The sequence below is a fragment of the Euprymna scolopes genome, chromosome 26 (genome assembly GCF_053919585.1).
Source record: "Euprymna scolopes isolate OS-2025 chromosome 26, ASM5391958v1, whole genome shotgun sequence".
NCBI lineage: Eukaryota > Metazoa > Mollusca > Cephalopoda > Sepiida > Sepiolidae > Euprymna > Euprymna scolopes.
In genome coordinates, this window is record NC_136507.1 from 1,299,558 (window position 1) to 1,315,862 (window position 16,305).

Consider the following 16,305-nt stretch of genomic DNA (forward strand, 5'->3'; position numbering starts at 1 on the left):
ATAAATAGAAAAGAAGTTGGAGAACTCAAAGTTGAATTGTAATGTGCATTACATACAAAAAACTTAAATCTAAACATAGGACCATTTAAAAATGAATATATTGCAATATTTCTTTGGTATTATTGTAGATAATTTTGTTTAACCCCACCCAACCCCTTCTGACCACCCCTCCAAAATGTGATTCTACCTTTTTAGGCAATTATGTATGAAATGCCATGAAAAACTTTAATGAAAGATAAACAAATCCTTTTAGAATTTAATGTAAAATAATTCCCCATTACAGGTCATTCTAGCGTTTTAGAGCAGTTAACTGTTTTTTTTTATGGGAGATAAAACAAAAAGCATACAGGATTTTTTTTTTTTTTTTAAAGACAATTATGTGTGGTTTTAAGAGGGTTTCTATGCAATGAGAATATGGGAAGGTTGCCATTCAGACTTTGAATTAATTGTAGGGCTAAGGAAAATTATGTGTGAACATACTAAAGACTTGACAGAAACAAAAACAATATTAGAGGGGGGGGGCGGTTAGTTTCACAAAAATGTAATGTAAAATAATTCACCATTTCCAGCATTTTAGGGCAGTTAACCAATTTATTTTTTATGTGCATTTTTCTTTAAGGAAGGATCTATTTTATGTTTGTTTTAGATGCTTGTATGTGGCTTACAGAGGTATTTTGTTGGGGGGGGGGTGTTGCCACTCGAACTTAATGTTATTGTTAGGGTTAAAGAGTGTTTTAGGAGGAGACTTGCCACACATAACTTTAGTAGGTGGGTTGCTAACAGTATTTTGTTTTACTATTTATTTTTAAGTCATTATCAAGACTTCAAATATTTAAGTGTCAACTGACATTTGTCTTGTTCTCTGGAAATGCGCAACAGTCAACACTATTTGTGCGTTTGTATTACTTGCCACAGAGGTTGAAAATGTTGTCCAAAAAAATAAAATTATAACAAATAAATGTTATGCAAAGCATGTTTTTATTTAATGTAACATGTTTATTCAGCTCGAAAACCATACAGTGCTTACCGATGTATTGGAAAGTTAAAAATGGCGACCAACTATCTCTTTCACACGGTAAGTTTGGGAAAATGAGTTAAAAATAAAAAACTAGATAAAATACTGTTAAAAACCCGCCGAATATGTATCCACCTATGTTACGGTAACATATATTGAGCGAGTTTCTAACAGTATTTTGTCTATTTTTTTTTTTTTATTTATAATCCATTTTCCCAAACTTACCGCCTCAAAGAGAGAGTCGGCCGCCATTTTAAATTTTCGAATACATCGGTAAACTATGTTTTTCGAGCTGAATAAACATGTTACATTAAATATAAACACTAAAAACATCCAGTTAGATAGAAAAGTAACTTATCTTGCCTTTGATAACATTTATTTGTCATATATTTGTTTTTTGACAACTTTTTCAAATCTATGTGTATAGTAATACAAACGAGATTTTCATACATCTTTTGATTTTGAAAAAAAACATTTGTGACTGTTCGCAGTAAAACATTGTTTTAATTCGCTGTTCAAAACTAATGCAATGAATAAAAGTGCATGCAAGCTATATATCTACAAAAGTTTACTTTGTTTTTTAACCATGTTTTTAAATTTGACCAGAAATGTGAGAAATTATAATGGATTCATAATGCCGAATTGGTTGGGATTGTTGTTATTATACATTCTGAAAACCGAATAATTCTAAACTAATGTTATTCTGATAACATTCTCTAATTAAACATATCAGACCATTTATATTCATATTTTCATGCTTTTCTTAATTCGTTCGTGAATAAAAATTAAAGAACGCGTGTTGTTTATACTGTGCTATGACTAATACTACAACTGCTGCAGTGCTGCTGCTACTAATACTAACTTAATTTGACCAAACTCGAAAAATAAACATTTTTTTCGGGTAGGTCCTTTTAAATTATTATCAATTACCGCGGTCCTACTCAACATAAAATAATACTTCTAATTGATAAAGATAGTAAAAAGAACGATTTATTTACTAGTAGGTGTCCGATTAAATTTTTTTTCAAAATGTTCGATACTCGTCATATTAAAGTCTTATTTTTAACACAACAAAAAAAGAAATGGTCAAAAATATTTCTGACACTTGACAGTATTAAGATTAACACCTCTTCTGATTGGTTTCCAAATTTCATAACGAAATTCTTCATATAATCATGGTACGGGCCTTTAGAAAACAGGGAGGGTCATTATAAAACCTTACCGAAAACGCCATTTTATGACGTTCACATTTTTATCACTTTATTTGCTTAAAACTCTTAAAATATATAATGTACATCCATATTTATTAATTCATTTGAAAGTATATTCATTTTCGAACAAAACAGTAGTAATTTGAAGACTTGAAGTGCTTTGGTTTGAAAAATATGGCTATTTTAGTAGAACTACCTTGAAATCTGTAATTATCCAAAGCGTTTTTTTCGTCCGTGTGTATTACTAAGAGAATGAACTAGAAACCTTTGAATGTGTTTGCAGTTTCTCCAACAGCAGTAATGGATTGTGTACACTCATGATATTAATAGTAGCAGTGGTAATTCCTTTCACAAACACGAGAAGTAAACAACAACAAATCAAAATGCATGCAAATAATGTGCCATCCAAATAAAACTTTGAGCAAAAAAATCTGTCTCCTTTTATTTAACCATTTTGAACTTCCAGTAGCACCTAAATTTGAATAATCACTCTCACCTCATAAGTAAATAGTTCTAAGTTTGTATTCTACTGTTTGCTTACAGCAGTCATATGCTAATTGTGGCCACTTATTTTACTATCTCTTTGCATCGTTACTACATTAATTTTGTGTTTTTAACCAAGATACAACATTTTCAGTAAAAAAGTTGAACAAGGGAACAATATCTGTGCAAAACAAAAAGTCATACCTTCCTTATTTTTAGTCAGATTTAAAAATTTTCAAAAATTCTTTCTCAGATCAAGTTCTTTGTATGTACGCCATTATTGAGATATTTTAAGCAATTTCAATTTTAACCAAATATTTTTAAAGGGAGATAAATTTTGCACACAATCCTTTAAACTAAGACACAACCGATGGAAAACTGGCACATGACAGCTTGTTGATGGTCCAAGAATGATCTTATGAAAAAAAAACAAATAGGTGTGTGTGTGTGTGGAAGGGGGAGTCTACGAATGTATATAATAGATGGTGGAATGACAGTGTATGGAATATTCAGTTAGAAAAAGAAATAGAAATTATTTTATTTATAACTTATATTTAATTATTTTCAGCAGAATCCCCCACTAATACAAATATTTGCAATTGCTCTCTAGGAATTAAGGAAATAGACGAGTGTTTTTAAATTTTTACTGTCACATTTTACAGGCTAATCACTTAAAAAAACGTAAAATCAGATTTTGTTAAAAGGGTGACATTATGTGTGAAGCTTAAATGATACCAAATTATTGTTGCTTACCATTGTATAACGTGCCAAAATGATAGTAATATAATGAAAAAGAAAAGAGCATTTTATTTCTAATTGAAATTTGATTAACATGATTTTCTTTTAAATCCAGTAGTTTTCTATTACACTTTAAGAAGGGAAGAGAGATGAAAGTTTATCATCACTGATAATAGGAAGTAAATATCTTATTCTTCATTTTTATATATATTTTTATTTTGTTAATCATTTTTTGTGTAAGATCTTCAGGTAATATTATAATCTTACTGGAGTTCTGTTATTTTTATATATTTAAATCGTACTTATCCAAGATATAATTCACTTTAACCTTTGTGTCAGCAGCAGTGAATTAATATTATGTGCACGTCATTGTATATTTATTATCTGCACATCATTGTATATTTATTATCTGCACATCATTGTATATTTAATATCTGCACATCATTGTATATTTAATATCTGCACATCATTGTATATTTAATATCTGCACATCATTGTATATTTAATATCTGCACATCATTGTATATTTAATATCTGCACATCATTGTATATTTAATATCTGCACATCATTGTATATTTATTATCTGCACATCATTGTATATTTATTATCTGCACATCATTGTATATTTATTATCTGCACATCATTGTATATTTATTATCTGCACATCATTGTATATTTATTATCTGCACATCATTGTATATTTAATATCTGCACATCATTGTATATTTAATATCTGCACATCATTGTATATTTAATATCTGCACATCATTGTATATTTAATATCTGCACATCATTGTATATTTATTATCTGCACATCATTGTATATTTATTATCTGCACATCATTGTATATTTATTATCTGCACATCATTGTGTATTTAAGTAATATTATCTGCACATCATTGTATATTTAATATCTGCACATCATTGTATATTTAATATCTGCACATCATTGTATATTTAATATCTGCACATCATTGTATATTTAATATCTGCACATCATTGTATATTTAATATCTGCACATCATTGTATATTTAATATCTGCACATCATTGTATATTTAATATCTGCACATCATTGTATATTTAATATCTGCACATCATTGTATATTTATTATCTGCACATCATTGTATATTTATTATCTGCACATCATTGTATATTTAATATCTGCACATCATTGTATATTTATTATCTGCACATCATTGTATATTTAAGTAATATTATCTGCACATCATTGTATATTTAATATCTGCAGATCATTGTATATTTAATATCTGCACATCATTGTATATTTAATATCCGCACATCATTGTATATTTAATATCTGCACATCATTGTATATTTAATATCTGCACATCATTGTATATTTAATATCTGCACATCATTGTATATTTATTATCTGCAAATCATTGTATATTTATTATCTGCACATCATTGTATATTTAATATCTGCACATCATTGTATATTTAAGTAATATTATCTGCACATCATTGTATATTTAATATCTGCACATCATTGTATATTTAATATCTGCACATCATTGTATATTTAATATCTGCACATCATTGTATGTTTAATATCTGCACATCATTGTATATTTAATATCTGCACATCATTGTATATTTAATATCTGCACATCATTGTATATTTAATATCTGCACATCATTGTATATTTATTATCTGCACATCATTGTATATTTAATATCTGCACATCATTGTATATTTAATATCTGCACATCATTGTATATTTAATATCTGCACATCATTGTATATTTATGATCTGCACATCATTGTATATTTATTATCTGCACATCATTGTATATTTATTATCTGCACATCATTGTATATTTATTATCTGCACATCATTGTATATTTAATATCTGCACATCATTGTATATTTAATATCTGCACATCATTGTATATTTAATATCTGCACATCATTGTATATTTAATATCTGCACATCATTGTATATTTAATATCTGCACATCATTGTATATTTAATATCTGCACATCATTGTATATTTAATATCTGCACATCATTGTATATTTAATATCTGCACATCATTGTATATTTATTATCTGCACATCATTGTATATTTATTATCTGCACATCATTGTATATTTAATATCTGCACATCATTGTATATTTATTATCTGCACATCATTGTGTATTTAAGTAATATTATCTGCACATCATTGTATATTTAATATCTGCACATCATTGTATATTTAATATCTGCACATCATTGTATATTTATTATCTGCACATCATTGTATATTTAATATCTGCACATCATTGTATATTTAATATCTGCACATCATTGTATATTTAATATCTGCACATCATTGTATATTTAATATCTGCACATCATTGTATATTTATTATCTGCACATCATTGTATATTTAATATCTGCACATCATTGTATATTTATTATCTGCACATCATTGTATATTTAAGTAATATTATCTGCACATCATTGTATATTTAATATCTGCACATCATTGTATGTTTAATATCTGCACATCATTGTATATTTAATATCTGCACATCATTGTATATTTAATATCTGCACATCATTGTATATTTAATATCTGCACATCATTGTATATTTATTATCTGCACATCATTGTATATTTAATATCTGCACATCATTGTATATTTAATATCTGCACATCATTGTATATTTAATATCTGCACATCATTGTATATTTATTATCTGCACATCATTGTATATTTAATATCTGCACATCATTGTATATTTAAGTAATATTATCTGCACATCATTGTATATTTAATATCTGCACATCATTGTATATTTAATATCTGCACATCATTGTATATTTAATATCTGCACATCATTGTATATTTAATATCTGCACATCATTGTATATTTAATATCTGCACATCATTGTATATTTAATATCTGCATATCATTGTATATTTATTATCTGCACATCATTGTATATTTAATATCTGCACATCATTGTATATTTATTATCTGCACATCATTGTATATTTATTATCTGCACATCATTGTATATTTAACATCTGCACATCATTGTATGTTTAATATCTGCACATCATTGTATATTTAGGTAATATTATCTGCACATCATTGTATATTTAAGTAATATTATCTGCACATCATTGTATATTTAATATCTGCACATCATTGTATATTTAATATCTGCACATCATTGTATATTTAATATCTGCACATCATTGTATATTTAATATCTGCACATCATTGTATATTTATTATCTGCACATCATTGTATATTTATTATCTGCACATCATTGTATATTTATTATCTGCACATCATTGTATATTTAAGTAATATTATCTGCACATCATTGTATATTTAATATCTGCACATCATTGTATATTTAATATCTGCACATCATTGTATATTTAATATCTGCACATCATTGTATATTTAATATCTGCACATCATTGTATATTTAATATCTGCACATCATTGTATATTTAATATCTGCACATCATTGTATATTTAATATCTGCACATCATTGTATATTTAAGTAATATTATCTGCACATCATTGTATATTTAATATCTGCACATCATTGTATATTTAATATCTGCACATCATTGTATATTTAATATCTGCACATCATTGTATATTTAATATCTGCACATCATTGTATATTTAATATCTGCACATCATTGTATATTTAATATCTGCACATCATTGTATATTTAATATCTGCACATAATTGTATATTTGTTATCTGAACATCATTGTATATTATCTGCACATCATTGTATATTTATTATCTGCACATCATTGTATATTTATTATCTTCACATCATTGTATATTTATTATCTGCACATCATTGTATATTTAATATCTGCACGTCATTGTATATTTATTATCTGCACATCATTGTATATTTATTATCTGCACATCATTGTATATTTAATATCTGCACATCATTGTATGTTTAATATCTGCACATCATTGTATGTTTAATATCTGCACATCATTGTATATTTATTATCTGCACATCATTGTATGTTTAATATCTGCACATCATTGTATGTTTAATATCTGCACATCATTGTATGTTTAATATCTGCACATCATTGTATATTTATTATCTGCACATCATTGTATATTTATTATCTGCACATCATTGTATATTTATTATCTGCACATCATTATATATTTATTATCTGCACATCATTGTATATTTAATATCTGCACATCATTGTATATTTATTATCTGCACATCATTATATATTTGTTATCTGCACATCATTATATATTTGTTATCTGCACGTCATTATATATTTGTTATCTGCACGTCATTATATATTTGTTATCTGCACGTCATTATATATTTGTTATCTGCACGTCATTGTATATTTGTTATCTGCACGTCATTGTATATTTAAAGATAAATACTTCAGATTTGTTGCAATTTATAGATTTGATATTTTGTACTAGGAACACCCCATTTTTTTTTGTACATTTCTTTTTCTTTAGTGATGCATGTCCAAGTGATTCAGAACCTTCTGTGAAAAAAGTGAAACTGAACATAAATCACAAGGATAAATCTGTTGAAGATGACCGCTTACTGATTGATGTACATATCGGTATGGAAGATGTAAGTAGATTTCAATGCATTTTACATATTTATACCCTAGTAATGCATTTTAAATTTGTGATGTTTTGTTGATGTCATTTTTTAAAGAATACCTTTGTTTTGCATAGACAAAATTCCAGCTTACAAAACTGAATGCAATGACTGAGACATGATAAAAAAAAGTCTACAAAGAGAAAGATGAGACTGAAACAATATTTGAACTCTATACAAATAACTTTACAGATTGCTTGCAGTCAGTGTCATATTTACTGAGTTAGTGAAGACTAAGATAATATCCAAGGCAGCACTTGAAATCCATTATTTATTTTATACATTTAAGTCACTTATGTCATTTAACATGGGGAGGTATAATATTTACAAAAACAAAAAAACTTATCCCAAGAAAAATGGGAGTGCAATCATTGTCATCATATTAAGTTTAAGGTCTGTTTTACACACTGGCAAGAGTTGGATGACTTTAAGAAATCTACTTCACAAACTAATCTACCTCTGGCCAGGTCTTTATTTATCCCTCTTTGTCTCAAATCCATCCTTATCACCTTTTCCCATGTTTTCTTTAGTCTTGCTACCTCAACTGTTCTACATCAAGCAAAACTCTCATCCATTATTTCAATGTGCCTAAATCAACATTTGCATACTGTCCTGATCAAATCTTCCTCTGTGGTCATCACATCTAAGCCTTTAAGATTCACATTACACATCCATTCACATTACACATCCATTCACATTACACATCCATTCACATTACACGTCCATTCACATTAAACGTCCATTCACATTACACGTCCATTCACATTACACGTCCATTCACATTTCACGTCCATTCACATTTCACGTCCATTCACATTACACGTCCATTCACATTACACGTCCATTCACATTACACGTCCATTCACATTACACGTCCATTCACATTACACATCCATTCACATTACACATCCATTCACATTACACACAATTTTCATCACACATCCATTCTCATTACACATCCATTCTCATTACACATCTATTCACATTGTCCATTCCTTCACATTACACATCCATTATCATTAAACATCCATTCACATTACACATCCATTTTCATTACACCTTCCTTCACATTACACCTTCCTTCACATTACACCTTCCTTCACATTACACCTTCCTTCACATTACACCTTCCATTCACATTACACATCCATTTTCATTAACACATCCATTTTCATTAACACATCCATTTTCATTACACATCCATTTTCATTACACATCCATTTTCATTACACATCCATTTTCATTACACATCCATTTTCATTACACATCCATTTTCATTACACATCCATTTTCATTACACATCCTTTCACATTACACATCCCTTCACATTACACATCCCTTCATATTACACATCCCTTCACATTACACACTCCTTCACATTACACACTCCTTCACATTACACATTCCTTCACATCACACATTCCTTCACATCACACATTCCTTCACATCACACATTCCTTCACATTACACATTCCTTCACATTACACATTCCTTCACATTACACATTCCTTCACATCACATATTCCTTCACATCACATATTCCTTCACATCACACATTCCTTCACATCACACATTCCTTCACATTACACATTCCTTCACATCACACATTCCTTCACATCACACATTCCTTCACATCACATATTCCTTCACATTACACATTCCTTCACATTACACACTCCTTCACATTACACATTCCTTCACATCACACATTCCTTCACATCACACATTCCTTCACATCACACATTCCTTCACATTACACATTCCTTCACATTACACATTCCTTCACATTACACATTCCTTCACATTACACATTCCTTCACATCACATATTCCTTCACATCACATATTCCTTCACATCACACATTCCTTCACATCACACATTCCTTCACATTACACATTCCTTCACATCACACATTCCTTCACATCACACATTCCTTCACATCACATATTCCTTCACATTACACATTCCTTCACATTACACACTCCTTCACATTACACATTCCTTCACATCACACATTCCTTCACATCACACATTCCTTCACATCACACATTCCTTCACATTACACATTCCTTCACATTACACATTCCTTCACATTACACATTCCTTCACATCACATATTCCTTCACATCACATATTCCTTCACATTACACATTCCTTCACATTACACATTCCTTCACATTACACATTCCTTCACATTACACATTCCTTCACATCACATATTCCTTCACATCACATATTCCTTCACATCACACATTCCTTCACATTACACATTCCTTCACATCACACATTCCTTCACATTACACATTCCTTCACATTACACATTCCTTCACATTACACATTCCTTCACATTACACATTCCTTCACATTACACATTCCTTCACATTAACACATCAATTTTCATTAACACATCCCTTCACATTACACATCCCTTCACATTACACATCCATTCACATTACACATCCATTCACATTACACATCCATTCACATTACACATCCATTCACATTACACATCCATTCACATTACACATCCATTCACATTACACATCCATTCACATTACACATCCATTCACATTACACATCCATTCACATTACACATCCATTCACATTACACATCCCTTCACATTACACATCCCTTCACATTACACATTCCTTCACATTACACATTCCTTCACATTACACATCCATTCACATATCCAGTAAATGCATGTTCTTAACTTGCGAGGTTTCATTTTCCTATATCATTGCGCTGCATATACATGCTTGAAGGACATTTTCCTTAATCAACAATGATATGACTCTGCTGGCTAGTATTTAAAGCATTACATACTATAAGATTCTCAGTAATCAATAGGTTCAACCAGCACTGCTTAAAAACGGTCATTATGACTAGGCAGTATTCCATTTCAGTCTGATTTTTTCTCTTTAGGGTTATTCCAGCCCAATTCATCCAGCCCCGACACACCCCCTCTTGGATTTTTTTCATATTTACACCATACAAACTTTGGGTTAAAACTAAGAGAAATCTGCAATTTCAGCCCAGTTGGATTTCAGGAACATATTTTTTTCACAGTTGGTTTCGGCCTGGAAATCAAAAATTGCTATCTCATGACGTAGAATTTTCGACCCCCGGCGTTTTACAAAATTTGCATTTTTGTTGCAAAAAATAAAGCTCTGGAGCTAAATATTCACACATATAAGGTTTTGAGGGCAAGGAATCCAAAAATCATGGTTAGAAAGATGGCAAATGAGAGGAAGTACCTTATTTTTACCATTTTAGGTGGTGCCGCAGCACTTTTTTAGAGCTTGTTTGGGGCGATATTTTATTGAGAAAAAAACATAACTGTGGTGCTTTGCCAGACTTCTCCTTTGGATTTTTAAAGTGACAATGGGTTGGAAATTACAAAAATCAAATAAAACCTTTCGGCATATTTGACATTTCCAGACACTAAAGCCTCAAAATTGGCATTTTTATAAAAATTTAAGGATTTTTTGGTGAATTTGGCAACAATCTAATCTTAAGTTATGATCAATATCTAGAGCTGAAAAAAGACTTGGATCGACCCATTATAGCCCATTTTCATAATATAATGTCAAATTACATCATATAAAAGGATATGGACCCCTACTTCACAGTCAAAATGGACAAAAAATACCCATACCCTCAGATTTGGCTGTAATTTGCTGTGCAGATAGACAATATAGAAACTAAGAAATCCTGAAAATTTGAGCATCTAATTCCAAGCGGTTTCCGATTTAGAGCATTTTTTGTTTTCGTTTTTGCTGCATAATGTGGCGCCCGGGATAAATTTTGTGATGTCATTTCTTTGAATATTTTCTGATTGAAAGATCCTATGGCTCTGAAAATTTGCACAGGTAAGTATTTTGACCCAAGGAATCCAAAAATGGCATCAGATTTGCTAAAAAGTGAATCCTTATAGAGATATTAAGGGTTTTTGGATTTTTTACCCACATGCCCCAAAATCCAATAAAAAAGGGTGTGGCTGATATGGTAATGCATTTTTTTTTTCATATATTTTTTCTAGACACAATAAATTACCGCTGGACCAAAAATGTTAAAAAGTTCTTGTTCCGTTCACTCACAGTTTCTGTTGAAAGTCAGGTCTATTTTCGATGATAATGAAAAATATTCCCTTCCCTATTAGATGTAATAATTAATTTAGACATTTGCTAAACTGACATCATACCTTAATTTTGGAATAAATTTGCAAGTAAGCCAGATACTAAAAAGTTCTGATAACAATTTCAACAATTTCACAGGCCTACAGTCTTCAAAATTAATTGATAAGGGTTGAAAACACCAAGTTATGATAAAAGTATGCTATTTTTTTAATAAGAAACTAGTAATAGGATGGTAAAAATCTTAAACTTTTAGTACTATCTCAATCCAACAATTTTTATTAGAAAACTTCTTCAGAAACATTTTAACCCTCAAAATACCACAGTATTTTGATCCAACTTTTAAAACTTTCGTCTATATCTTTCTGAAAATGCGATTTTTTGCTCAGATCTTCCAGCTTCCTGAATATTTTTAACCTATCATATAGTGTCAAAAAATCATAAATTTACAAAATAATTTTTTTCAGGGATGTCCTTGAGAGTAACCCCTATAAAATTCTTAAGAAATTCCAAAATAATAAAAGTGACCTGATCTAAATGAAATGATCTAAATTATTAGCCTAATTTCCAATTTCAAAAACGATTCTGAAAAAAAAATGTTAAACTTTTCCATAGCTGGTACTAAAGGATAAAATGAGGAATATTTATTTTTAAGCTACCAGTACAAATAAAACCTAATAACAGATATATGATGTGGATTTATTTTAGCTGTGTAGGAAAAAACAACAACCATAAAACATGACCTTTTGATTTCTATCCAGTCCTTCAGCATTGACAAATCTAACAAGAAGGTGCTAAAAGGTCTTAACTTTGGTTTTTAAGCTGCTGGCTATTTATTGGTTAGAAGATACAAGTGAAACAGAAGGAAGTGACAACCAAGACCTTGAAAATGAGTCGCAAATTGAACAAAAGAGAGAGAAACTGAATGACAGTCTAATGATGTTTGATATATCCCCTATAAAAACCGGTAGAATGCAGAAGCACACAAAAATCAATATTGTCAGAGAGAAATTAGAAAGAAACTATGAAATGCAAGTAGAGGCAGCTGCCAAAGTCCTTAACATCTCTAGCCCTGAATTAGGAAGCCCTATTAGCAGCCAAACGAGTCAAACGGATTTAGTGGCAAAGGCAAAAGATTATGATTGTTTGTTGGATGCAATGAAGGACAAACTTGAGAATAAAGAAATGAAAACCAGTGAGAGGATCCAGTTGATGACTTTAGCTCCGGAAAGTTGGTCTCGAAAAGAGGTGTCTGAATATTTCAATGTCTCTGAATATATAGTACGTGAAGCACGGCAACTGAAAAAGGATCGAGGTATTCTTTCATTGCCACAGAAAAAGAAGGGGAGAGGTCTCTCAAAAGAGGTTATCAATTCTGTCTTGGCTTTCTATGAGGACAATGAATTTTCACGGTTAATGCCTGGAGGGAAAGATTTTGTGAGCATTGGTAATAAAGTTCATGTCCAGAAACGGCTCCTATTATGCAATCTTAAGGAGCTTTATGTAGCTTACAAAGAAAGCTATCCTGAACACAAAATAGGTCTTTCAAAGTTCTGTGAGCTCCGTCCAAAATGGTGCGTCACCGTCTTGACATCAGGTTCTCATTCAGTTTGTGTTTGCACCCACCATCAAAATACCAAATTGCTTGTTGACTGCTTTGTTTCAACTGTCAAGACTCAGCTCAGAAGGAAAGCTGAAGAATCCAGAGATGAGAGTGCTGCTAATGTACCAACTGAAAATCCCAATTTTAATATCACTTACAAAGATTTGATGGCCTTGGTAGTTTGCGACACCAATAGTCTTGAATGTATGGTCCACCGTTGTCCTAAATGCCCAGGTTTCCCTGCTCTAGAGAAGTATATCAGAGATAAATTTACTGAATTGGAAATTGACAGTGAGATGTCATATAGTCAGTGGGAGAGTGTGGATAGGACAATGCTACGGACACAGATGGCTGATGTAGATTACTTCATAGAGATATTGGTATACAATGTTGATAATCTAACGACCCATTCCTTCACAGCAAAGAGCCAAGCGCAGTATCTAAAAAAGAGAAGAGAAGAAATAACTGAGACCGAATGTATACTTCTCTTGGACTTTGCGGAAAATTATCACTATGTGGTGCAAGATGAGATCCAGGGATATCACTGGAACAAAGACCAGTGTACCATACATCCAGTGGTAATTTATTACAAAGATAACAATGGTAAACTTCAACAGATCTCATTATGCATCATTTCAGATGACCTTGAGCATGACACCTGTTTTGTGCATGAACTGCAAAGAATGGTGATGTTGTACATCAAAGAGAAATTTCCCTGGATCAAGAGTGTAGAGTACTTCAGCGATGGCTGTGCTGCCCAATATAAAAACTTCAAAGCATTTATTAACCTTTGCCATCACTCATCAGATTTTGGAATTGATGCAACTTGGGCATTTTTTGCAACTAGCCATGGCAAATCACCCTGTGATGGAATTGGTGGGGCTGTCAAACGCAAAGTTCTCCGTGCCAGCTTGCAAAGGCCAATAAAAGACCAAATACTCACTTTTCATGCTGTTGCAGACTTTTGCAGATCATCGATCACTGGTATCATGTTTCTAAAGATCGACAAAGAAGACATGGTTTCAGTTCGAGAGAAACTTCAAATGAGATATAAACTGGGAGATACTGTGCCTGGTACAAGGAGCTGTCACTATTTCAAACCAACTTCTCAGTTTACTATTCAGGGCAAGCAACTGAGTGCTGACACAACGATCTTTATCGACCATTCTTTCCTGGACATGCCTACGCCGCGAGATGAAACTCTGGAGTTGCTCAAATGCAATGACTACATTACTTGCATTTTTGATGGGTATTGGTGGTTAGCATTGATTGAGAGTGTCAACAGGGAAGAGAAAGATCTTACTTGCAAATTCCTGCATCCACATGGACCATCACATCAATTCCACTGGCCAACTAATAGGGATAGAGGCTATATTCCACTAAGCAAGGTCGTTATGAGAGTGCAGACCCCAAGTATTTCAGTGAATGGTAGAACATATTTCATCACCAAGGAGGAGAAAAATAAGACTCAGAACTATTTTGACAGATTAAGTCGATAGTTGGAGTTATAACAAATGTCTGTTTTATATTTGTTTGACAGTTTTTCTTATGATAAACTAGATTATGCATCAGTCTTTTATTTTCGACTATTTTTTTGTCCATTTTGACTGTGAAGTAGGGGTCCATATCCTTTTATATGATGTAATTTGACATTATATTATGAAAATGGGCTATAATGGGTCGATCCAAGTCTTTTTTCAGCTCTAGATATTGATCATAACTTAAGATTAGATTGTTGCCAAATTCACCAAAAAATCCTTAAATTTTTATAAAAATGCCAATTTTGAGGCTTTAGTGTCTGGAAATGTCAAATATGCCGAAAGGTTTTATTTGATTTTTGTAATTTCCAACCCATTGTCACTTTAAAAATCCAAAGGAGAAGTCTGGCAAAGCACCACAGTTATGTTTTTTTCTCAATAAAATATCGCCCCAAACAAGCTCTAAAAAAGTGCTGCGGCACCACCTAAAATGGTAAAAATAAGGTACTTCCTCTCATTTGCCATCTTTCTAACCATGATTTTTGGATTCCTTGCCCTCAAAACCTTATATGTGTGAATATTTAGCTCCAGAGCTTTATTTTTTGCAACAAAAATGCAAATTTTGTAAAACGCCGGGGGTCGAAAATTCTACGTCATGAGATAGCAATTTTTGATTTCCAGGCCGAAACCAACTGTGAAAAAAAATATGTTCCTGAAATCCAACTGGGCTGAAATTGCAGATTTCTCTTAGTTTTAACCCAAAGTTTGTATGGTGTAAATATGAAAAAAATCCAAGAGGGGGTGTGTCGGGGCTGGATGAATTGGGCTGGAATAACCCTTTATAGATGTTTAGTATCAGCGTTGTAGCTCTGTTAATTGATTACACAATTTTTTCTGTGCAAAATGCAGGACTTCCTGTAAAATATAATTAAATAAATTTATAAATATCTGCTACTTTTTTGCATTATAATATGTA

General features: G+C 31.3%; 1 protein-coding gene across 1 annotated transcript in view; it reads left to right on the plus strand.

Moving 5' to 3' along the window:
- LOC145247884 (TATA-binding protein-associated factor 172-like) overlaps window positions 1-16,305 on the plus strand; it is a 72,172-nt gene that overhangs the window by 17,201 nt on the left and 38,666 nt on the right. The window contains exon 3 of the mRNA XM_080109495.1: window positions 7,961-8,081. Within this exon, the coding sequence (XP_079965621.1) occupies window positions 7,961-8,081 (121 nt within the window). The remainder of the gene's footprint in view (window positions 1-7,960; window positions 8,082-16,305) is intronic.